Here is a 27,159-nt window from a genome sequence, read left to right as displayed (position 1 = left end):
TTTCTAAAAACCTAGTTTCGAGAAAAACGTGTTTAAATTAAAGTTTCAGAACGTCATTTTTCGTGTGTATCCTTTACTTACTTTTTTTACTTATATATTGCGGCTCACAGTTCTTACAATTCACAACTAAATTGAATCCCCTAATATTCGATTCACCAAAAATAATATCTGAATCACACAATTTACACTTATATAATACTGCTTAAAGTTGTAAACAGTGATACAAATTCAATTATTCTGTATCCGTGGCAGATTTACTATTATACCCCAGAATAAGTCGTTTTAATGGCTAGGATTTTTTGCATTTTATTTCTAAGACTTCTATTTCATCAAACTACTATTTAAACCAAAACAAAAAATCGATTTTTTGAAAATTTCAAACTGTTCTGACCTCTTAATATAAAGAAATTTCAATGCTAATTATTAAATGCGTCAAGATGTTATGTGAAATTCTGTTTCGATTGCATCAGAGTGGCTCTAATCGGAAAATTTTGCTATCTCTAAGCAGAGCTTCAACATTACTGCTTATTTTGTGTGCATATTTTTGCATGACGCTATTTTCGTGATACATTGCAACATGTGCAATACATCTATATTCTCTTCACTATTTGTACATAGTATAGCAGTATATAAACTTTAGTTTGATATTTATACGTATAACATTGAAATAGTAGCTTATTCTTAGTTTATCATTATTTCCAGTTTATCTATTATTTGCTAGATATAAATCAAGAAGTGATTATACTAATAGAAAGATAGGATTCAGATCAACTGACATTAGAATTTTTATAGTGAATAACACAGTTATGTTCCAAATTTTTTATGTATCCACCTCTGCTATGTGTATAGTTATCGGATTCGGTGGTTTCAATATTTTCTATATTGGTATTATATGCGAATTTGGAATTTAATAGGCTATGATATATTGGATGAAACGAAATTTTTGTTGTTGTTTTCTATTCATGTCAATCTTTTGGTCAAATTTTAAAGAATATTTCTTCCAATTTATTGAATGGATATCCAGTTTTTCCAGTTTATATATGTTGCTTCTAATGCATTGTCGATTTGCCTCTTCCTGCATTTTCCTGGCTTCTGAGGCTCTCAGTTGACATTTGTTGCTGAAATAGTCCATGTAGCGTGCCGATCTGACCTCGACGTATAAGTAGCGTTGAGCAGATCGGTAGTTTGCTGTCTTTCAACGTTAATGTAAAGTCAGCTGATTCAAGATAGAGTTGTTTTAAGGTTAGATTGGTAGGATTGAGAAATATAAGTTGTCGTAAGAGAAAGCTTGATAAAATTTGAGTGAGTTTGATAGTCGAACCTTGACCTGTCGATGGGTTGCTATGCGATTGCCAAAACATTAACTGTCGTTTTTGTTTTAATTAGAATGTCTCGTCTGCAGTACCCTGGGCCTGGAGTGCCCTTTAACCTGCATGAAGATTGATATTATTAGTGTGTGGATATTTGTTTGCATGATGAGGTGAGGTTAGGCTTGCAGGAAAAGTTTCAAATAACCTGCAGATTCCTTAATACAGTTTGAATCTGAAAGTTTTGGTTCGTTAGATTAATGCGTGTTTAGGTAATTTGACCTTGACTTTGAGTGGTATGTTTTCGACTTGATAGTTGCCTGTTTCCCTGATGAGGGGGTTCTAATGGTTGTTGTTGTTGTAGGCCCCGGGTAGTGAGTTTTGAATATACTGCTTGATCGTGGGGATGTTGGCTAATTGATGGAGCTGTGCTACGGCTGTGTCCCTCTGTTTATTGAGAATGATTCTAAGGAATTTGTTTTGTATGATTTGTATTTTATTGATGTGTGCGTTGGCAGCAGAGGAACTGTCGTTTTCCTTGTGCGTTGATCTTGTATAGCTGGATTCTATGGTTTAGGGAAGTTAGTTGTCCATATGTGAGCGAGGTCAGTTCCAGAACGTAGTTTGCACTTTCTAACGGTCCCAGGATGTGTCCCCTCGAAATATGACTTGGATTTATGGATGTCGTAAAAAAGTTGAGATAAAGTCATTTATCGAGCCTTAAAATTGAGCATCGAGCATGATGAGCCTTGGAATTGGTAGTCCGGTGTGACTACAATAGAAGATGCAAGGTAACGAAGGACATGATGGTCACGGGAGATCCCTGCTGTCGAGAAATTAGAAATTGTAAAATTACTTTCCCTGACTCGATGAGTTTGTCTTTCGCGGTGCGAACCGCACCTCCTTTGTGTTCGGTAAGGCCGAACAGTCCACTTATTGCCAGTTCCTGCATTAGAAATGTTTGGTTTACTTATAAGACTTCAAACGTATTATCTGATATATTAGTTCTCTTTGTCTAGCTAGATTGGCGCGTCTATAGAAAACGCAAGATATATAGAAAAGTAATTTTGTGTAAAGTGCAGGCTTACTATCTCCTCTTGACTTCTTTCAATGAACTTTGATGATTAGAAGTATTAGAGATTTATTTTTGAAGTATATTAAAACTAACGATATATACTTATGGCTTGAGAGTCTGTCGGATTAAAAATTTTCACTCATCCTTTGTAACCGTTACGCATAGACAATTTTTACAACTGGGTTTTCCATAAATCCCAGTTAATTTCAAGTACGAGAAATTTTTTTCCACACAATAGCAATTACAATGTTATAAATTAAGCACATGCCAAAAAATGAGATCGTTCACCATACCTGCCATTCCACACGAATCAATCTCATGAAGTTCTAACGAGAAAATCTCCCCTTTCCTAATTGATTTTGACATGTCCCCTGCTCCACGATTTAACTTTCTTCAAAGTCCTTTGGAGTAGACGAAGATTTTTATTTAAGAGGACTCTGAGGAGATCATAATTCAGTTCAGTTCAGTTTTCAATTGTCAAGTTCATGTAGTCATTCAATTCAGTCGATTGTCAATTTAGTTAGTAAGTAGCTAATGCAATTAGGAATCTCAGTCAGGGATTCATAGTCGGTCAAGTCAATTACTTAATCAGAGTCATTCTCAGTCAATTAATATTCAGCTAAGGAGATCAGTCGATTTTAGTCGCCGTTAACTTAATCATTCAAACAGAACCAGCTAAATCACTTAAAAACAATGAGGCTTCTTGAGCCTAAATCAAGTCAGAGTTATTCATTTCCACATTAAAAGGTAGCACATCAAGTACCAAGTTTTCTGCATTTTTAACAAATGATAGATATAAAGTAGGAGATGTATATAGAATGTATGATGTATATATATATATATATATATATATATATATATATATATATATATATATATATATATATATATATATAATATTCCAATTATTTTACCAGAATGTAAAGCCTTCATTTTAACTTCAGTTGTTTTTTCTTTCAAAATTATAAAAACTCAGACGTCTCTAAAAACGTTGAAACAATTTTTTCATGACTAGAACAATCATGGTTTTCAAGATCAAAGTCTCTTTACAACGACTTGCTTCTACTATCTTCCTTTTCACCATTTCACTTTGAATATTCTAATATATAGAATTGAACGACGAAAATTCAAGAAATGTTAACATTTCCTTGTCCAATCCTCATGTTCAAGGATCAATGAGATGATTCAAGAAAATCGTACAACAAGAATTCTTTGCAAAGAGAAAGTTTTAATCTTCGAGATTAAACGATGGTGAGGTCAAGTCACGAAATGAATTTCTCAATGTTTTTAGAGAAAGTTTGAGCTTTTACAATTTTCGAGAGTGAACCCGCTACAGGATGTAACATGATGAACTCAGGACTGTAAAGGGTTTATGCTTTAAAATGAGAACCGTGTTTCACCGTTGATTGAAGATTCTCAGAGTGCATTTCGATGTTAGGTTTTTTTCTCCATACAAGTCTTAGCTCATCGGAGCCAAAAGTACTGGATTTACTTTCGCCAAGAAATAGCACGATTTACGATAGATATATATATCTCAAAAGAAGAAAAAAAAATACTTCTTTAATCCACTTGTGTTTCTTTTATTTTCGAAGGAATTCGACCTTAGATTCGATCCTTGAGTTAGATGCGTGTTATTATTCCTAGCTTTACGCTAATAACATCTGGATGTTATCTTTCGCTGAAACGTATACAGTTTTTCAATATTGATAGCCGGACGAGGATTTGCGTGTCTAGTGAAAAACATGTTAATACATTCGAGTTAATAAATCCTTCTCGACTCGCTCGCTCGCTCGTGGATAATCAAAGGAAATATAGAACGAAAATACGTCGGCCGTTATTTAAAGAATAGTAGAGAAACTAGGATTTATGGACAACTATAAACACTGAAAGGAATCTTGTCGCCATTTGCCACTCTTTTCATTCAGACAGTCTTAATGGAAAAAAGATACTTCGTTTTAATTTTACTAGAAGTGATGTTGCGAGCTTCAAATGTATTTGATTATAATTCATCTTAAATGAATTTATTAATATAAATTTTAATTACAATTAACTTTAATTACACACTGTGTGCTAAAACAGAAAAGAAAAAAAAAGAAATGAGAGAAAATCGGATATTTGTAATTACAGTTATTATAATCTGACAAGTAGCTCGAATTTTCAGTCCTTGGATTTAAATATTTGGAATATAGTGATCTGCAGCGTTGGAAGCATAATGAGATAATAGAGGAGTATATAAATTTCCAAATAAATTATATCAACACGTGATTAAATGAGACTGCGATGAATCCGATCATTCATTCCTCAGCGATCTGTTTCTGACTTTTCTTGAAAAAAAATCGAAAAAAGTTCTGAGATGCTTATCAAAGTCTCTACTTTGAATTAAATATTCAGCAGAAAAATGAGGAAAAATAAAAATCCATTTCAAAGAAATTTAAGAGTGAAATTCGACATCGGATACAAACGACTCCGATCATTCGCGGAGACAATGGATTAAAAATGTTTCACGAGCATTCAGCGTTGTAAATTTTTGTCTACTAGAGGTTTCAAGCTTGTTTCAAAATACCCGCTTTCACGTTTCTAACCAGAGCTTAAGATCAACCAGTTTAAAACGCGTTCCGTGTTCATGGACGAGTCGTTGGAAGTGTAATAAGCAAAACACGACAACTAGTAACGAGATCATTCACTCGATACCGCGTTTCGCGTAATAGTTTAATCGCTAATGCTGGCCGGCGAGCAGCGTTCCTCGACTTCCGGTAACGAGTAGTTGAACTGCCTGCTTCTCGCGATCCTCCTCCGATGAATCGAAATACGCGCACAAGCGCGAAGATAAACCGATTCGCCATTCAGGCGATCCGAACGTTTATTATCGAACACCCAGGCGAGAATCCAGATATTTAGAACGTTTCCAGGTCTCACTTCTTGTTCGTGCAGTGAATGGTGAATGGAAATATCTCTATTGCTTTATTGACGTGACTGTTATACTCGGAAGGATAATTTTTGGCAAGGATTTTGCCAAGGTCTTCGCTGCCAATTTGGAAAATTGGAATAATAAATGAATAGAATATTTGGGAATATGTTGTTAAGAAAATTCAACCTCGGTTATTGCAATTTTTCTATAGCGTTTTCATTCTGGGCAATTTTGCGAGATTAATTTCATAGTACAAATGAAAAATGATAGTCTTTAGCTCTCATTCTAGTGTGTTTCAAATAAAATTTTCAATCAATCTCTTCGTAATAATAATTCTGTATAAAAGTTTGATACGATTATAATATATAACTACGTAAAAATCTATAGCACAAAGTTCATAAGGTTTGCAATTCTGCTCCTCCTTTGCTAGGAATTGTATCAAAGCACGGAATATTATTATTAAATTAAACTGACCGGCTAATTAATATCGAATTATCAATAAAATAAATAGACGATTGAAAATTTGCAAAAGTGTAAAAATTCGAAAATATCTGAGTTATTAGTCGATCGGAGATGATTATGATTTCATCTCGCGTACGTGTGTGTCTAATATTCTTTTTTATCACGAAAGGAAAGGAAAAATGAATGTTCAATCAAGGATATATCTTCATCGTGTTTATTTAGAACACATATTACATATTTCTGTCATTTCTGATATTAATAAATAATGCACGTGCGTATAACGATAAATAAATTTTTCTTTCTTCGGCGCTAATCGGCGAAAAAAATTTATTTCACAGGCGACATGGAGATTCTGGCTTACTTCTTCGGTCCCATCGGTTTCCTGCTCGCGGTGAATCTGCTATTTTTCGCAGCGACCGCCCGCGAGCTGACGTGCGGCCTGTGGAAGGGTGAATTCGTGAAGAGCACCACGGAACGGTAAGCGAATTCTTCCAGTTCAATCGAACGGCTCGGAAAATCGCGGGAACACACGGCTCACCGCGTCCCCCCACTGTCTCCGTGAAAATCTGTCAGCTCCAAATTAAGTTCCGATCCCGGTGGTTCACGCGCTGCTTCACCGAGATTCGCCGTGAGTCTCGCGGATATAACTGCCCGAAACCGTATATCCGCCAGCGAGGGAAAAAACGAAACATTTGCACCGTGAAAGTTGTTTGAATGAATCGACGGATCGCGTATTCCGCGCTACGCCAACTTGAGACTGCGCTGCCTTCATTTCGCGTAAATATTTGGCCGAAAATCTCCACGAGAAATGTGCTCCGTTGGGTGAGCCTTTTTTCGGAGACTGACCAAGAAGGTGAAGGTGAATCAACGATGTAGAAATTGAATTTTACAGCCGAGCTGCGTGGAAAGTTTTACTTTCGTTGATTCCACGGGTGCACGCAAGATCCGGCATTACGCTACAGTTCGAGTTATTTTCAGAATCTTGCCTGGGACTATGCCGCATTCACACTGTTGCTCGACAATATTTCGCGAACCATGTTCATCAACAGTGTAGATTTTTATTTTGTAGCAAAATTACATTTACAATGCAACACGTTATTATTGGAAATACTTGTTCTAAATATTATTCGCCAAATTTATTCATAGTCAATTGGTACTGATCACGATACTGTTAACGATTAATCGACTTACATTCGCTTAAAAGATTGATTAAAAGGGAATCTACTTTCCCTTCGACATTCTTATTGATAGTCCATGTACACTATCTTGTATAAATATTTGAATAATTTCAAATTATTGCAAGTGTATAATTCAAATGAAACTGATTCATTTAATTACATACATATATACGGGCAATGAAATACTTCATTTTAATTGTAATAATGGTATAAATAAAACAGCAATAATTGAAGATTAATTTTGCAGAGGCATCTTACAATTAGTCAAATATTTTGAGAAGTATCTCTGTTTTTCATCTATAATAATTTTGTCAAATATCAGCTATTCAACAATGAATATTCCTTATTTCAGATTAAATTTAGCATTTAATCTCAGTTACAATAAGACGTAGAAATAAAGTAACTGTATAAATGAAACAAAAATATTAGCCTCTCGATGAAATTACAAATAATTTATAATAAAATTTCATCGTTTCAATTTTACTAAAAACTTTGTAAGAAACGTGTTGAAAATCACGGTCTCCTAATATCGCGAACAGGTGTAACCACCGTAGACGCAGCGTTAATCCACGAAACACCATCTCCAACATTAAGCCGAAAACGCCGAAAGTTTGCTGCACAGTCACTTTAGATCAGCGATAGACAGAACCTCTTCTCTCTCTCTCTCTCTCTCTCTCTCTCTCTCTCTCTCTCTCTCTTTCTCTTTGACCTGAGAATTATTATCTAAAGTTGAATCTCGCCTACGCTATCCTTTCGACCAATATCATCTCCGTAGCAGAGTACTCAGATAAACGGAAATTACCAGGAAACATTTGGAGGCGCGCGTCCTTGCTAATCACTGCGGGGTGTAACCGCGTCTCAACCGACGAATCTCCTTGGGAAGTTTAAGAGGGAAACGATTACCAAGCGGGCTTACCGGTGGTAAACTTTCAAGTAGAGTTTCGAGCCGACGTTGTAGCGAAGTTAAAGAAGTCCTCGTTTGTTTGTTCGAGAGTGAAACGCGTGATACAGGAGGAGGCAGGGAAACATCAAATGATCTTCGAGCGTTCCCGTTTTATCGCTCACCGAGCAATACGATACTTTATTTCGACGCGAATGACGACGCTCGATACTCGATGAATACCAAGGATAACTGATGCGGTGTATTTGGTCCACGGGATAATTCGCGGATAATGGAGATCAGCGAGAAGAACCTCGCCACCTGATATTAATCTTCGAGTGTTATTGGCAATTTTCGTTCGTCCGTGTTTCTCTTTCTGCAGTGTTTTATGCAGCGCTGTAAATAATACTCTGATCGGTTGGTTAAAAAATTAAATTTTGGTCCAAATGATTTGCATATAGTAGAGTGTCGAAAGTATTCGTACATTCCATGAAAAATTATCGGTACTTCGAACTCTTTTAATTCAGGGTATTGAAGGTATTTCGTACGTTCGATAAAAAAATTGTCGATACTTTGATCTCTTGTAATTTTGTGGAAAAATAATAATTTTGTGAAAGAAATTTTGCAGGAGATTGTCGTAAAGTAGAGATCATGGTGAATTTAATTATGACAAAAAATGTTTTCAGTGTCCATAAAGACATTTCCTTCGAAATGATGTAAAATCGAATTCAACGAGTTGTAAGTGTTTAAAATATAAACAATTTTTTATCGAGCGTACGAATACTTTCTACGCTCATTGTATATATAAAATATATTTGGTCAAAATAATAAAGCGCTGGTCTGTAAAACTAACAATTCCGACTTGCGTTCCTTTGAATTTCCGTAGACAAAGAGCAAATTTCTGCCAAGTTTCGTGAATAGAAAGAGTCATTAAGAATGATTTCTTTCTTTATAGTCCTTAGCTCGAGTAAAGGACATTTCCTAATAGAAAGCAACAATAGTTGTGTAAGTTTCAATGTTTGTAGTACTTAAGAGTTACTCTTCGAGTCTCGTTGCTTCCCCTCCCTTTAGTTCGCGGTGTATCTTTTAACGAGCAATTATCTCGAGACGGAGAAAGTGAATCGCGTCTTCTCTGGGAATCTGGTAAGGTTGTTTCACCTCGGAAGTGGGGATTTACGAGCGTTTCCGCGTTGATCGGGATTCCGGAGAAATAAACGAGGGTGATTCTTGACAGTCTCTGGTGGAAAGCAACGAGTTCTCCTTGATGAAATCGTATTTACCAATAAGAGGGTGATTGGAATAAATAGAGGCATTAGGCTCTCTTGCACAGTCGAATCAAGTGACAGGTTACAAGCTGTGAACACTGCAACGTATTCCGTCTAGAAGGGAGATAAACAATTGTTGAGTATGTTAAATGTTATTTTTTTAATCGAAAGAGGATACAATTTAAAATGATTAGTTATTCACAATGAAATTAATATAAAAGAATGACACACATTTCTAATATAAGATATAATTGTTCTTCAATTGAACTGTAAGATTTTCATAACATTTTCATTCACGACAGAAATCAATTTTACAAATTGCAGAATTAGTTAGTTAGTCCTATTTGGAAATTCATAACTTATATATCTTGTTAGGTCACTGACATTATTAATTGCTAAATTATTGTTCAAGAAGAATGCAACTTGGCCTATAACTTCGTAAGAAGAGTTCAACAGGATGATTCTACATATAAAGTTATATTCTATATTTTTTATTTATTTTCACACATAGAATAACCTCTTGGTCCTGTTGATTATTCACCCTCATGCTAGAATTATTAACAATTAACCAAGTTATTAATAATTAACCAAGCTCAAATATATACTTGTCAAACTTCATCATTCTTCGAAACGAAGAATTGTATTTTAAACTTTCGATTTATCGTCGCTCGTAGAACAACCACCCATCTGTCCAATTTCAATGTTTCAATGGGAAGCGCGCCTGGAATTTTCAAACTACTCTACTCTCTGAGTCTGAAACAAAACGAGCTCGGATGAAAAAAAAACTTTTTGTTCCTTTCTTCCGACTTGGCTTATCGGGTAGAACCACCTTCTCAATCCATACCACCAGGTCGCAAACACCGATCGAGGGTGAAGCCGTGCGACAGAGAGAGATTGACCATTATTTTTCCATCCCTGGCGCCCTTGGTCGCCGAACGTCAAAGAAACGGGAGAGGCTCGGATACTCGAATTAGCGTAACCAGCTGGCATATGAAAAAGAGCGAGCTCCTCGGAAATTACGAATAGGGAAAAAATGGGCAGAGAGGACGAGAGAACGAGAGAACGAACGCGAGAGAATCTCTATCTGCCATTATAGGCTGGCGTGTGTCCCGGTCCCTCTGTATAGGCAGGCAGAGTACGAGAGAGAAGGAGAGAAGATAGAGAGAGAAGGGTGGGGGCACAGTCGAAAGAGAATCGCAAATTGAGATCGTCAATATCAATTTCGACGGGACGAGGGAGCAAAGGTGGTTCGAAGGGACGGCGTACGAATGGAAAATAACGATTCGATGCCTGATATCTGTCGGCGCGGCCGTGATAAAATAAATTCTCCTTTGAGCCCCGGCCGCTCAGTAAAAAGGCCACCGGCTGCCAGACATAAATATCCGAAAAAAATGCGACTCGTCAAATCGACGCCTAGTTCCCTACATCAGGCATCGATGAGGGAACGCGATATTTTCACGTCCGGTTGGACATTTATCTCGCAGAAATACGCGCGTATTTTACAGCTTTCGCCAATGTTCTCCGAACAGTTCCTTTCGTTTCCTCCTCTCTGTTGTTCCTGCCCCTTTGGCCATTCGTGAGCGATGAAAGAAAGCTTCTCGCGTCACGAAGTCCATCAATTCTGTTCTGATCTCGAACGATCGAACGTGTGAAAGTTTTCTCTAAGAGAAATTGGAATGCGTGTCCGTGTGTTTGCAAAAACACTCAAAATCATTTTAGAGATGCAATTCTACAAAGTTAAAAAAACTTGTGAATTGATCATTTTGACCGTTTCGGTAGTTCTAGTGTGAAATATGAATGTCTTGTGAATATTTTAGCCGCTCGATCGAACCTACTTGAGCTGCGATATCGCGTCTAGTAAAAGGTTCTTTGATGTTTTATCGAAAAATTGACGTGAAAATTGAAATTTCCGCAGTTTCTCCTGTGTATTGTCTTTGTTATTATAATGAGAAAGGTATTGTGTTCCGGGGTCCATCGATTCTTCCGGTTTAATCTCTTATAATGCCCTGATACGTATACTCACTATTGATGAGAAAAAGGCATTGTATCAGAAAGTCTATCGATTCTTCCAGTTTAACTCCTTGTCTTATGAATCTTTTAATTACTCAAATGGATCTTGGTTCCTCATCGTTGTAATATCGCGTAAAATAAAGAATAATTCCATCTTTATTGAAGAACTGACGTGGAAATTCGAGTTTTAGAAATTTCTCCCGCTTTTGTCCAGATATAAAAATGATGACTATACAATGAGGATATTGTATCACAGTCTATCGATTTATTCCTTCTAAATTTTTTATTTATTTACAACAGTTACGAGTTACATTATTGTACACTTTTTCATCTTTATGTGGTACGTATCACAGGAGAAAGAAAGTTGTAAAGATTTCATAGTTGTCAATCGTGATCATCGTGTAAGGATTCTTTTTAATACAAGGGATACGTATTTTTTAAAATTTCTAGAAAACCAATTCAGTATCCAAGAGAAAGATCAGTTTTAATAATTTTGAGGAAAACAAATTTTGAATTAATGATTAAATCATTGTCTCACGAATTTATCAACTGCTCAAACAAAGCTTCGCATTTTTATTGCGATGAAAAGTATTATATTAAAAAATTTACACTAAAATTAACGTCGAAATAAAAATCCAGACGAAGGTTACTTTCTGATGAAAATGGTAAATGAACCAGCTCGAGACGATTGATTTTATTTGAAGGATTTTTTTTCGAAATAGTAACGGCTGTCGAAAAATCGAAATCTCGTTGAAATGCTATTTATTGATCCACGATGCATTAATTCGCAATATTTTCATGTAACTTTCAACGAGCCATTTTACGAGTTATTTTACTTAATAGATTTATCGCCAATACTTGAAAACTCAAGGTGACTCGAAGCAGTGAAATAAAAAAAAAAATACATACGCAAAATTATGTATTAGAAGAGTTTGAACGATCTGCTGATACACGAATATGCAGGATGCAATAGAAAACGGGAGCAAACGGAATCTTTTTTAGAGAAGGATAATAAACACGTAAAAATAGAAATTCTCCTGATGTCTGTCAAGGCTGATACATGAGATCTATGTTTCTTCTACACTTGGGAAATATTAAATCGGATATTGCAAATGTGAAAGCGTATTTTTATATCTATTTGCAGTCTGTTATGAAAACAATAAATAAATTTCAAACATCAATAAATATTGCGTAAAAATCAGTAGACAGATATTTCAGTAATCTTTGTCATAGCCACTGAATTAGGATTATCCAGAATTTTCAATGTACAATGTACACGTCGATATAAAACAAATAGTATAACACAAATCGTACATTTTGAAAATAGAATCTTCAAGCTTTAAAACGAACTGTATTGTAACTTTATTGTTGTACAATTCTGTTTTGCTAAATTGCAACAGTTAAACAGTTAAAACATATTGGTGTCTGAATATTAATCTGAGCAACTGTATATGTCTGTTATATGAATTTATCTATTTCAATCTCTTCGTGAATCTTACGTGATTCTTCACTTTTGCATATTTCTCGACTTTCTGCTCAACAGAAAGAATTAACACATCACTTGTCATGTTAATAACAAAACAAAATGCGTTTGTAACTTCGTGTAGGATTTTTGATGGGGAGCGTTCTGAAAATTTCAATGTCGGAGGTGTACGCTGAATTTTATAGCTCTATGCCGTGAATCTATATTGGAAAACAGGTCGTATAAAAATGTTGTTTCGCGAACACCTTTTAACAATAAATTCTAGTAAAATAACCCGATAAAGCTGGAACGCGTGTAAAAACTAGCGAGAAAAAAAAAAGAGCGATACTTCGCTTATTCTTGGATGGAAAATACTATAATAAAACTAATACTATAATAAATCGTAGAATTTAACCGCCGCTGCTTCTTACCAAGGATATGATAAAGAAGTAACCTATCGTTCAGAGTATACAACGAACGTACACATTGTTATCATGAAAGTCTGAAAATAAAAAATATCATAGAGAAACGGATTTTCGTTCGAAATTGTTCGAATTTACGACACGAATGAATAAATGGGCGCAGCGTGAGCTCTCAGCTTGTAATGTAACGAAAAATCGTTCGATAAAGTTTGGTATTAGATAAAATATTAATGTAAAAATAAATCGAGGAATTTAGATGCGATTTGTCTCTTGACACAGAACAAAAGGTAGACAAATGATCTATCGTTTTGAAAATATCCCAGTACGAATGTGTAGCATCAATATTCGAACACGATTCATTTTATAAAATTGTAGATTATCTCGTTTCACTTACATAGTGCAATTTATTCACTGTCCAAATTTTTCTTGTGCAAATGCAAGAAACTTAAGTGCATATAACGCAGTAAAATTTATATACCTATGAACTGCAATCAGTGTTTTACGATATTAAAAAAGACAATTAATTTGATAAAACTATTACAGTCAAGTGTATGGACCGTCGAGTATTGATCTATCAAGAACTGAGCCATTTATTACAATATTATAAATATTTTTATTTCACGTTTCATTGTAGAATTAGAAGAAATAGAAGACACGATGACTACCATTTGTAGCCACAACATTGAAAAATAATAATTAAATACAACTGCAAATGAGATGTTATATTACTCTCGAATGGATCAGTAAGAATCACAGTGCATTGTTATCGTGCACTCTTGAAAATTAAAAAAAAAAAAAAAAAAGAAGAAGCGATATTCATTGAAAGTCGTCCATTCACGACGCGGATAGCGAATGGCACAGCGTAGGTTTTTTGCTCGTGATTTAAAAGTCCGGCATCGCTGCCAAAATAAACGTTCGGCAAATAAAGCTCGGTATAATCGTGCTGCTTAAAGGAGACGAACAAAAAAAAAAAAAGAAGCAGAGGAAGAAGAAGAAGAAAACGAACTCCTTTTGAGTTATTATATTCCAGGCAGAGGAACGACAAGGTCGAAACGTAAACGCGATAAAACACGCGCCATAACCGTCAGCTGGGATGATGCGGGCAGATGCATCCCTCCCGATTGCATCGTTTTCGTTTCTTCTCCATTTTCTGCCTCCCACTGTTCAGGCATCCGCTCGTTTTCTCTACGTGAAAGTCCCCGTGAATCGTAAAGTGGATACCAGTGTACTCGCCAGCTCTTAGAGAATTCCGGACAGATCTCGCGAAAATAAGAGAAAATGGAGAGTACGCTCTTGCCGAGCTCTAGCGGCGTTCAGCGAGCAAAGGCTGATGTTATTTCAGTGTTGCGTTCGTTAGAGATCGGCACCGTTTGAAAACTCTGTATAGTGTTTTATGCAGAAAGTGTTTTACAAAACGTCGACTAACTCTGCCATTTTTTTGAATTTCTGCGAATTTCGAGTCTTCTCGTTTTCATTTCGAAAGAAACGGAAATTTCTTAACTTATACAATTTCGATAAGAATTACAATATCTGCAATATTAACATATTGAGGATCAACGTGCGTTGAATTGTATTTTAGCAAATTCTTTCTTTAACTATGAAAAATCAAATATATAATAATACGTTTGACATAGTTTGATGTAAGAAAGACAGCCGTTAGTTACTAATAAATATTTTGTTCGGATGTTAGACTGTTTGAATAATATTCACGAGTCTTCTTCAAGACATCTTATTATTCAAGAAATATTCTCACACAAGGAAAACGTGACTGGATCGAAAATAGTTCAACATGGATGAATTCATCTTATTATTATTAGTAAGAAGTGCCAGTACTCTCCCCTTTTTGTAATAAATGATTAAACTGCATGACGCGAATGGCCATCTAGTGCTACTTACTATAATTAAAATTTCTTGTCGACGATATTCATCACTTTTTCATCGTTCTGAGATATTCATAGATTCACAGGAACCAGGCCAGTTACTGATGACCACCGTGGTAATCAACGCACGTTGAATTTCTCACAAATATATAAAAAAAATCACAGTCCACGAATGATAAATTACAACGGTTAGTAGAAACATTGGTATACCATATCTCATAAATATAGTCATTATATTCTTTCACTCTTCATTCTGTTGTTTCTCCTTTCGAAATTCTATAATTAGCGGATGAATAATTTCTGAAAAAATTACGACTATCTCTCTTTTTCTGATCTTTTCCTTTAAAAAATCCTCAAAGTCATAAAGAAAGTGTAGACACCAGCAACAACCACGGATGGCTCGACTCTAGTGTTTTCTACGCAAGATGCAAAGTTTCTCGTAAATTGCGATCGTAATACGTACCTAGCGCTTGTGAAACGATCCTTCCTTCCCCCTTTTCTTCCTCCCATTATTCCACGTCGATGATATAAAGAACATCCGTATGATAATAACGTCGGGACGAAAATGGTCCTCATTAAACGCTCTTCCACGTTACGAGTGTAATGAACGATCGGAGCACGCGTCGTTTCCAGATTTTTCTTTCTTTCTTTCTTTCTTTCTTTCATTCTTTCTTTCTTTTATTTTTTTGTTATTAATACCGTCGATATTTTCAGTCTCAGACAGACGCTAACAATCCCGTATCCAACCCCTCTGTCTCGTTACGTCAATTAACAGGTCGCCGGATATCCGCGATGGATTCTGCCTCCTTTCGAAACGCGGCGAGTGGCATTAATTTGAAGCGTCGAACAAAAATACGAACGGCTGTCTGCCTCGAACGACTTTAACCCCGGCTCTTTCCAGTCGCGCGATTCGCTACGAGCCTCTTTCCCCCCTTTCAATTTCGTGCCCGATCTTTCAAACCCTTCATCCGCTCGTTTCTCCGCGAATTTTCTAGAAATGATCTATTAGAACGGCGAGAACCGTGGCGTTTTATACAGTGAATTGGTGTTGGTGAAAGTACATAGATAGAAAGGCGACCGTCTCCAGGACAGTAGGATCCACTCTTCAAATTTATTTGAAGACTCAGAGATTGGATACGATACAGAAAACGGGAAAGTTGATTGTTGTAGGAATTAAATGGGGACATAAATAAAGACTATCTGCAAGAAAAGTTTATCTTTAAATGATTTGATCTTGATCTAATTTCAATTATTGCACTTGTAAAATTTGATTCGCTTCTGTTGCTAAATGTAACAACAACTCGAGAATGCATCGTAAAATTTCCTGTTTTCTGAATTAATATACCACGCCTTTGTCGTAAAGAACACCACTTCATCTACCATTCATATAAATTTAGCAAGCACTATAGGCAGTACAATCTTGTTTGTTTCTAAATTATTTTACAGCTTCTTTTAAAGGTGAATTAGAAAGCTTTGTATTCCCACGAATATTTTCTAATTGACACTTGCAACTTTCTTTACAGAAATGATGTTGAATTTACCAATGATGTCATTTTTTTTCAGTACCATTTAACATCATATTTGTAAGGAAAATTTTACTTATTTTATCAAATTTGCTACATGATATCCTCGTTCGAATTGAACAACTTTTATTCAAACATTTTTTCTTCAGCTCTTTCTGTTGTCAAACGAAACATCCAGAGACTCCGCTGTCCAACACCAATACATCAAGCGCAGTAGATTACAAAAGACGAGAAAACAGATCGAGGACGGATTGTTTGTCTTGTCCGCGATCCGAGGGCAGTAAACGAAGACCATCGGTAAACAGAAATCCTCGATGTTGAAATCGTCGGTAAAAGTGGAATGAGAAGTAGATAAAATTCGGCCCATTATTCGCCCCTGTCCTTGCTTCTTGGTCTTCGTTTAACGCACAAAGCCGAACAAAGTCGCTTGACCGGTCGAGTACGTTCTCGAAAGTCCTCTCTTTCGCGTTCTTCTTGGTTTTCGAGAGATCAGATGGTATCGCCGTGAGTTCTTCCGAGTTCTCAGCGCAGCTGTTCCCGCACAGGTGATCGACCGTTTGTTTGCATTCCACAGTTGGACGTGTCTTCATGCTTATCACGCGCCTCCTACGTGTCCCAACATGTCGAAAATGTTCAGCCTGCACAAGCGAGTTCACCTTCGGCGAGAGTAATTGTAATTATTTTTCTAATTCAACGTAACGAATTGAGTCTGAGCTATAAAAATTATTATCAGACCTATTTAATTATTGTTGTTGATATAATTTCAGTCTGTGGAAAAACGTTTCTGAATGCTTGGGATATTGTAGATCGATAATATATGAATATTTTTGAACACTTGACTATCCGACAGAATTACGAATTTTATAATAATAACACACGTAATTACAAAAAGCGGCATATCTTGCAAAATAATTCCTTCTAATAATTGTATTATCGTAAGTAGGAACATACGATCTGAATGAATCATTTTCATCGTGCGATGAAAAATTAAATGAAAGTTTCCAATCGTACGCGTGACAATACTAAGGTAGCTACAGTATTTCGCGTAAGTGGAAAGCGTTTTTATTACGAACGAAAATATTTTACAACTGTAGTAAAAATACTGAACCAGAAGTGTAAGCATTTCATAGTCCTATAATAATAATGATTTTCATTAATTTCTGCACTCATTAATCAATGATTGCAGCTTATTTCAATTACCCAATAGTTAAGAATTTAATTGAAACTTTTCTCATTTCGTATTTAACCAATAGTAATCACGACTGACAGTCTGATTTCGCGTTAATCGTCGATTAAATTACATTCGTCGCCTTCGACGATCGTGAACGTGCGTCTAATTTGCTCTCCTCGCATATCATTACCCGCCGGGACTTTCCACGGGTGCATCACTCCGCGGATTCGTTGTTTGCATCGAAAACATCGGCCCGCGGTGTGCATGTCGATGAATTTTTCAGCCGTGTACCGCGCACGATAAAATTTTCATCCGAATAATAATCGACGCACCGATACTACCGGCGAATATAACGGGGTGAATCGATAATGAAAGCCTTGCATCATTAATGACGAAATCCCGACGATATTTCCACCCGCACCTGCACCCTTGTCACGTGTTGTTGACTATCGTTTCAATTTGCAAGACAAACAATTCTGCACGTGGACACCTCGGGTTTGTTAGACGTCTGTCTTGTTTAAAATGGCCGTTGGATGGACTTGCAATCGAAATTGCATGGTTGCTTGTCTTGCTCGTTGCTTTTTCTGTGAAAAGTTAGTCGGAATGTTGGTAATTACGGCAGAATTACCGAGGAATTAAAGCGCAAAGCTTGTATCTTGTTTCAACGAGATTAAACAGCGAGGAAAATAAAATTACAAATTTTATGGAATGTCATTAAATCCTTTAAAAATGCGTAAATCTGGAAATTGCTCTGGAGTTGAGACTAATAACTATTACCTAGTATCAATAAGAGTGGATGTTTTGTCAGAAGAAAATTAAACAGTAGTTTGGATTTGTTGCTCAACTTCGAGATTTAATAAGATTCATTTCTTTAGTTTTAAAAATACATTATGAATTCTGTACTCTGTAATTTTCTCTGTGCTATGAAATAATTCTCCATGTACTATGAAATTATTCTTGATACATTCTTAGTGAAGTCTGTATTTTAAATGCATAAAAAGGAGGCTGATTTTTTTTTTTTTTTTTTTATAATAAACAGAAAATAAATTATTTAACAAAGAAGATATGCGGGCTAGAATTAAATTTATGATTGATAGATTATAAACGGCGAGATGTCGCAAAAGCAAATCAAAGTTATGTTTTCGCTGCTGCTGTTTTTTTTTTTTTTTTTTTTTTTTTTTTATTTCACCGCGCATTATAGCCGTAATTATGCAGTGCACATGCATAACACGGCCACGTGGCATTTCGTAATAGCCGGCAACAGGAATCTTCTATTTTTGCGGCGTCTAATTGTTACGAGGGAGAAACATGCAAACATCTCGCGGCATCCAACCGGTGGCAGAGCCAAAAATAACACCGCGACCAGCCACCAACCACGGAGAAAGAACGGAGAAGTGAACGAAGCTGGCGAGAAAGTTGCCGTTCTCGCGTGAAAACGATTCAAACTTCACTTACACGATCTAATTTCATAGACGGCGACTCACTAAATTTCACTTCAAATGAAATTCATTATGAAAGTCAAGTCGCTGGCAAAGCTCTTCGAAATTTTTATGAAAGTAAAACGAAACAAAATTAAATTTAATCTACTTAAGCTACGAGCGAGTGTTCTTCCCGGACATATATATATTCGAATATTTCAATAAATATTATTAAAATATATCGACTTTTTAAATATTCACAGTCTTGGATACTTGTTACAGCTTTTAATATTTTGTAGTATAAGTAGTTCTTTGATATTCAGTATAATTTTATGATTTTTTTTTTTTTTGGTATTTTTTATAAACGAAATACTTTGAGAAAAGAGAGATATTTGAGGAAACTTATCGCGATGAAAAGATGAGAAAAAAAAAATAGCAGGATAAATTAATATTTTGCATTGACTGGCTACAATCGTACCATTAGCCCATTGCGTCAAGAATCTTACAATAAATGTCTCGGCGACAGGATACGACACTTTTCCAAGTACATCAAATGATTAATCGAAAAATTAAAGTTTCAGAACCTTTTTTTTTGGTATAACTGCTATAATTTATGAATTTGGAGCCAGGAAAATGTTACAAAGATCGCAATAACGAAAGTTGTACGAGCATTGTATGTACGATGATGAAAGATTGGGGAACCGCGAGAGTACGGGAACGGGAAACGGCACGAGGGAAAGAGGGCACCGGTGGCCTTTATAACGCTATAATTTCACGACACACAACACCGTAACGGGGCTGCGAATACTCAGCCGGAACGAATTAATAATGCTTTGACTTCGACCACAATGCGATGCATACATTACCCGTGGCGGCGCAACGTGTCACGACGAACAAACGGATACGTTTGCGGCCTGATTTATGCTCGTCGTAATTGAACATCGCGCTAATTGAATCGGACCGGTTTTTCCCGGCTGGAAATTCGTCGCGGTGTGCCTGTGGGCCGTCGCGGATGAACGATATCCCCGAAACCTCGAATAAAACAACCTCTCCACGAATCCTGAAAAATAACGTTCCTATTCGTATCGTCGGCGTGCACGGGAGAAAGATAATGGGTACGAAATTTTCTCAAACCAACCGTCGATCTCTGTATCGCTGTCGTGTCTCGTTCTTCGTTCTTTGAATTCGAGGCACAGTAACCGCCATAAATCAATCGAGCCCCGATACCGAAAAACTTCCTTTCACCCGCGATTGATAATAAATGCTCGAAACTCGCCGAGCAAAATGTGAACCCGTATCTTCTTAGATGATTGCTCGAAATCAATTAAAATTGAATTATCCGAATCACGAACGACAGAGCTTCTCCTAAGAGGCTTCTCTTTTCAGAGTGTCTACTTAGTTCTGTTTTTATTTCTTAGATACAATGTAACGAATATTATTATTATTACACGACGACGAAATTTTAGGATTTCTTGAATTTTTTTCCGTTCTGACACGGTGATATTCAAAGTTTAATAAATTGGCGAGAAAAGATTGTACAAAAAAAAAAAAGAATCATTGTAAAGAGAAAACGTCAATTTTTCATTATCAGTGAGGAGAAGATCTCTTTCAATGATTTTGTGAATGTCCAGACATAAACGTCTGCATATTATCTATAACGCAACTTCCTAGAGTCTTAATCTTAGTCAATCTTCGAGTGAAACGCTCATTCATTTCGCCCGGTACTAACCTGAACCTAACGTTTCTGTTTCAGAGCCGCACTGGGCCGCGTGTGCATGAAACTCGTGGTGGTGATGGGCGTCACTTGGGTGGCTGACGTGGTCTCGTGGGCAGTCGGTGGTCCTCAATACATCTGGTACTTCACCGACATGATAAACGCGTTCCAGGGCGTGCTGATCTTCGCGGTGGTTGGCTGCCAGCCGCAAGTCCGCGCCGCATTGAAGAGGATCTGCAACAGGAACCCGAGGACCAACGCTGGAAGACAGGGAAACGGACTGAGCACCACCAGCCACGGGATGCCCAGCATGGGCGACAGCGTCATTCAGAATCCGAGCACGAAGACAGCTCCGCTGGAAACCATCTGCTAAGCGACTTCTCCGACCTGCCGGTTCCGACAATCGAGATCCTCTGACGGCACGCCTCGCTCGCCGTCTCGCTGTCGGTCAGTTTCACTGGCAAACGGGGAGGAAACGAGACGGGGGACTCGGTTCGACGAAGAGAAGTCGGAAGCGCGTGCTCGGAAGGAGGATGATTCTCGAGTCTCGCGTAACACGTGAAACAGAACGAAATTCGCGGAAGAACACAAAGTATACGAAGCGAAACGACGTCGCGTTGATGGATCGAAAAGAGGAGCAGGAAGTTTCTCTCGTCTCTTCGTATCGTTGGACCGTAGTAATTCATGACAGGTTACTAAAATCCGGAGCGTTGATTTTATCTTGCATTTATCTTGTTCTATTTCTGCGGAAGAGATTAATTGTGATAGAATTCGTTAAATAAAAAAATTCTAAATCGTTGTCATACCAGTCCAACGATACCAGTCAAGAATTAATATACGATCATCTTCAAAGGAGACGGAAAAAAGCTTCTAATATATATATATATATATACAGTACACACTGTTTGTGTCCGATTCGCGTTGGAGGGTCGACGACCTCGAGGCCGTGAACTTGAAACGTAACCGGACTTCCCCGTTCCGAATGACATCGCGAACGCTGTCCGCGAGTGGGTAGGCACCGACTCGCGTCGAAAATCCTCTCCTGCTAATGAGCGGGGTCGTCGACCTTGGAAGAAGAAGTACAGTTCGCTAAGAACGCGTTCGCTCGCCGCAGACACAGCTGCCACGTGGTCCCTGCGGGCTGAACGCGGTGGAAAGCAGCAGAACGCGCGAGCCTGTCACTTTGAATAGTTTATTGTCTCGACAGAGAGTACAATGGAGAGCAGAGAAAACAACGCGAAGCGACAAATATTCATAGAGAAGACCCGTCCTGGTTCGAGTCCCCTCTCGAGGGAGAGCCGTGTTTCCCCGCGACTCTCCAGTGGTCCAGCTTTCACCTCGCCTCTCGTCGGATCTCCAGTTATCGTTGCAATTTGTAGCTCGCTCCACCCTTTGAGTTGCTCGTCCATCCGTGTTTTTCATCTTGCTATAACGACGATCCGACGCGAGAGCTTTTTGTTGCCCGTTGTCACCAATCGTGCGCAAGGTCGTCGAATCAACGCACGCAGGGAGCAGTCGGTCGATCGATCATGCACTGATGAGCAAAGTTAACGAGATGATGCGAGACACGTTATTTCGGTGTAAAGAAACATTCGATCGGCGCCAGACGAGGCCGATCACAAGCGAAATTTTCGCGCGACAGTAAGGACGATCATCGATATTAATACGTCGTCGTCTCTTTTTCCTCGTTCTTTTTTTTCCCCCTTTTTTTTTTCACAAGTAAAACGACTCGCCGCTTCCACGTCGTTGTTCGCTCGACATTCCGCCCTTCGCAGCCACGTCCATATTACGAACGATACGACGCGTCGAGACCGTGAAAAATTTCCCGATAAACGGAACGACAAGGCGTAACGCGTCCGATGGGCGACCTTGACCCATGTTCGCGAGCACGCGTCGAGTGGATCCCGAGCTTTCTTCCGTGGCTTGTCCTTCATTATTCATCGAGCGTGCCTGGGTGCCACGAGCGATCGCTCTTCAATTTTCTTTAGCATAAATTTGCATCGGCCGATTACGATCGGTGGCTACCATTAACGCGTCGCATTAGGGGCCTTTGAGAAGCCTTCTCCAAATATTAGGTTGTGCGGTAAGTAGACTATGGATTTTTATGCATTTATGGAAATCTTTAAAGTAGCAGTGCAGAGAATGCGCATAGTATGAAAGAATATTTAATACGTAAACTAATTTTTTTCTTCTTTCTTGTCTTGTCCGTTGTATTCTCAATATATATGAATTTGCATAAAAATCCGCAGTCTAGCAAGTTCGTTCGCTCATCAATGGTAGAGTTTGGAGAATAGAATGTTTGTAAAAACGTTGCTTGCGTCACTTGCAGTAAGCAATGTAAAACAATTAACATAGGTAAACTTCAGTTTAAATGTTGTTTAAATATTGAAAACAGTCGTAATGAACCCTTAGTAAAAGAATTGTTTCTTACTATACAAACAGATTTCTGTCCATTAGACAAGGAAAATACAGAATTTACGGTAGTATTGATAGTATTCACGTATTTATTATATCACACTAATTGTTTCAGTGTTTGGATAATCGTGCAATAATTTGAATGTAAAAATATACATTCCGGAGTTTCTTCATACAAAGACAAAATTTTTGGAACGATTATACAAAATAATCATTCGATCTATTTGCAAAGTATGAACGAAAAGATACATACATCGATCAAGTAGATTTTATTAGAATAGTGATCATTTTTGACACTTTTAATCCTCTGTAATCAGAATTTCATTTACTTACTATCTATTTACTCTAACTGAAATCAATCTAATACCAACTAATGACAACTATAAATAATTTATATATAATCTTAATAATATATAAATAATTTATGTACGTTTCTAATGACATATTGATGAAATATGATCGGATAACTTTCAAATTAGGTGATGTTACAGAGAGTTAAAGAAATACGAATGAACTTATTACTCAACCCAACACGTTAAACGTTTCTCTACTCTATATTTCCCTTTTGCGATTCGTGGATCATCGGCGACTTGCTTCTATCGATCCACAGCTATTGATGGTGTTCTTTTGATCGAGGTCACTCGACAACGGGCAATAAAAAAAGAAAAGAAAAGGTAGAGGGGCTCGAAGGAAAGTATCACTGCCAAAATCAATTTCGACGATAAGACTCGAAGCAATCTTTTCACCTTTGCAAGTTGTAGCAACTTTTGATATACGACTTTACAATATCGTTAAGCACAACGAAACATCGTTAATTCATCTCTGTTAGGATAAACGATATTCTTTTTGATATTTTTTTAATACCGTGAGAACAATGATTTTACACAGATGACACACAGAGACGATGTGAATCAATCTAAAAAGCGATCAATTGAATCGGAGGACTCACAATCAGACGAGGAGCCAACGTCCCTTTTTGTACAGATGAGTCACGCTTTCACGAAGTCATACGTAGGTAGGTCAGGGCATAATGGACGACAACTCGTGACAATACACACTAGGAATTCAATGCCTTCTGAAATGCCTTCCAAACGTGGTGTTCAACGTGCCGAATTGTATACAATGGAGAACCAGACGGAGACCCGGTGAAGTCTCTCGTCTCTCTTGGTTCTCGCATCGCGTGCGACCGTGCAAGATTACCATTTCTCCGAGCGATTTCCGGCGTAACTTCCGATGACATTCCGCGACAGATTCATTCACCTTGCGACGATGAATTAATCAGAATTGCGCGACAGGCGTCGAATAATTTCGACAAATTTTTCGAATTTCTCGACCAATTTATAAAACCTGTTCAACTTTGTATCCCCCCCCCCCCCACACTCCTCCTTTGAAGTTAAACTGCAAATTGCAAAGATTATAGACGAATGTCATGGGAAATCGCTGGTTGCGTTAGCACGCACCGTATAAAAACCGTCTCACGTCTGCGTAGAGTTAGTACCTCGTACTCGGGTTTGCTATTCTTTAGACCGCACGTTCGCGTGGAGTGGAGTAGAGTAATCATTGTCATTGTTTCTTCAGGTGCATTCAAGAGACTGAGCCATGTACCGTTCGCTCATGTTAACCGAAACCATTTGAACTCTCTGCGAAGATACGCCAACATACTGTTTTCCAAATACGAACTTCCTCCCTGCCAATGGTACCAAACCCTGCGCGTGAATTCAATTTCCTGGATAACAATGGTTTAAAGCGGAGCTATCCTTAACGAAGAGACCTTGTCGCAGTTTATACGATTGATCTTCGCGGAGGAACAGATCGTTTCTGAAATCATATTAGTTCCTTTTCTTCTTGTGTGAGTGAAAGTGGCGCGCAAAGTCGTCGAAAGTTTCGTTCGATGTGTGCACATGTAATCGCTTGTTCGATGAAGGAAGAAAGGGATGGGAAACGTCTTAACCCTTCGTCTTTCGCGAATAATAACGATATGTGAAATATATTGTTCGATTCCTTTTGTCGACATTGTTGTCCATGTGGCGTGCATGCGTGCCGTGCCTGCGTGCACATAGCGAATAATTGCGTGACAATGCGAGCGTGTGAACGACACAGTATAATTAGCGTATTAACGAGCAGTAACTTCGTTATAAATCCCATGCTGTGTATAATCGCGGCCGAGCAATGCGTAACGAGCCGGCGACAGTTGCAACAGCTTTTCCGTTTCATCTCCGTTCGTTGCTAGTCGCGGAGTTCACGAGGATCAATTAATCCCTCGTTCAGCGATCGAGCTAGCTGGCTAAATCGACGACGATCGTCGTGCTCCGACTGTTGCCGGTCGTTGCGTCTCCTTGTAGATAAACATTCTCCCTTCATTATGTTAGTTGTAATTATATAATAAGCGTATCGTAAGTTATTCGTATCCGTCGTGCGCGATCAGCTGCGAGATTTGTGACTAGCTACTTGTGGAGAAATTGCTGTTTCGTTTCGGGAGAAAGCCGATCGTTGGAACGGATTTCGATGTACATTAATTCAGAGAATTCGTCGGATAGTTAGGCTAATCGGTAAACGAAGTGGAACAGCGTAGCCTTAAAACTAATTTATTCGAAGTAGTCGTATAGTCGTAGGTACACGTATACATACATACATGCATACACGTAAAACGTATAAACGTACTACACGGTAGCTTGCCAGTATAGAGAATTAGAATTAAGGTGGCGCGTGAATCACGACGTGGGCACGATGCTGATCGCCGAAAGAGAAAAGGAGAAAGAACAGCTCTTGCGATCGTTCCGGGAGAAAATCCTCGCAACACGATCGGCCAAGACGTTTAAGCGATTATCGAAGACCGCGTGCCTTCGCGTAATTTACGTGCGTTCGCAGCGCGAGAAAACCAATGTTGAATTTAACATCGTGGACGTTCCCAACCACGGTGAAACGCGCTTGATATGTAAACCGTGATCATTGGGATAGATTAGAAAGTCGTCGATTCGAAATTTTTATGGAGGATGCGTCGTTTGGAATTGAACGATTGATATTAACGGAGTTGATCGATACTCGGATTCGACACTGGTTTCTCCCCCATGGTAGAAAGTTTTCATAAATTTGGCCAAAATAGTTCGTCACTTTTTGTATCGTTATTATATTTTCTATCGTTGTAGATCGAAGGATCGAACGGGAAATCGTTTTACGGAAACTGTTACATCAAGAGGAAATATTGATTCTTCGAACATACGGAGGCTATTATAGAGTGACAATAGTATTAACTCGACGAGTGTACTAGAGAACGAGTTTGTGGCGAGCTCGTCTTGGTTCGATTAACCATATAGAGAGAATAACCGGATTATCATGGTAGAGAAATTTATGATTACAACAACGATCCTGTATTACGGGCGATCGTACACCATTCCTGTACAATGTATCGTAACAGTATTTACTATTGCACTAATGGTAATAAATGATAACTGTTAGTATATTTTCCGTTTCTGTCTGAAATTTCGATTTGCCATCCGATAAATTTATCCTCCTAATTCCAGTGTATCCACAAATTATTTTGTATAACTCTCTTCTCCCTCTATAACTCTCTTAATTTGCTCTTTTTTTTTTTGTAGATGAATAAACGAATGTCGTTAAATTTGTAAAGGAATATACTCTCGTCTTCTTGACGCTATAAGTATCACGGTTCATTCTAAGATTCAAAGTAACACGGAGGATATGTTGCGCGTGCCTTCAGCGAGTAAATTGATTATACCAGTAATTTCGTAACGACGTTTACCCTGAGTATGCTTCATCAATTCGGTAGTGAGAAGTTTGAAGCTGGACGAACCCTTTCTAATTCAATCAGGCAAACTTCCTTGTCATGGACTCTGACATTAGCTGCGCCATCCGAAACAGAAACTTCGACCGCATTGTAAGTTAGAGACAATTACTGCAGTCTTATTAAACAAGCGTATTTGACAAGTAGCCGCAATTGAATTTCGTCTCTTTGGAAATTTCTATTATGAGGCGCGTATGTGCACGATTCTAACACGCGGTGTATTAATAAATTCGTAATGACAACTATCTCGAAACTCAAGTACATGGA

The 27,159-nt window shown here is 37.9% G+C and overlaps 1 protein-coding gene across 1 annotated transcript; it reads left to right on the top strand.

Annotated features, from left to right (window-relative positions):
- Positions 1–1,871: 1,871 nt before the first annotated feature.
- LOC122538051 (probable G-protein coupled receptor Mth-like 1) lies at positions 1,872–26,550 on the top strand. Its single transcript, XM_043671784.1, has 3 exons — positions 1,872–1,878; positions 6,091–6,229; positions 20,715–26,550. The coding sequence occupies exons 2-3, from the start codon at positions 6,096–6,098 to the stop codon at positions 21,046–21,048; spliced, it is 468 nt and encodes a 155-aa protein (XP_043527719.1). The 5' UTR covers positions 1,872–1,878; positions 6,091–6,095; the 3' UTR covers positions 21,049–26,550.
- The last annotated feature ends 609 nt before the right edge of the window (positions 26,551–27,159 follow it).

This window comes from Frieseomelitta varia, unplaced genomic scaffold, assembly GCF_011392965.1.
Source record: "Frieseomelitta varia isolate USP_RPSP 00005682 unplaced genomic scaffold, Fvar_1.2 scaffold_954, whole genome shotgun sequence".
Classification (NCBI taxonomy): domain Eukaryota; kingdom Metazoa; phylum Arthropoda; class Insecta; order Hymenoptera; family Apidae; genus Frieseomelitta; species Frieseomelitta varia.
Note: the sequence above shows the minus strand (reverse complement) of the source record. Positions and strands in the feature narration are given on the sequence as shown.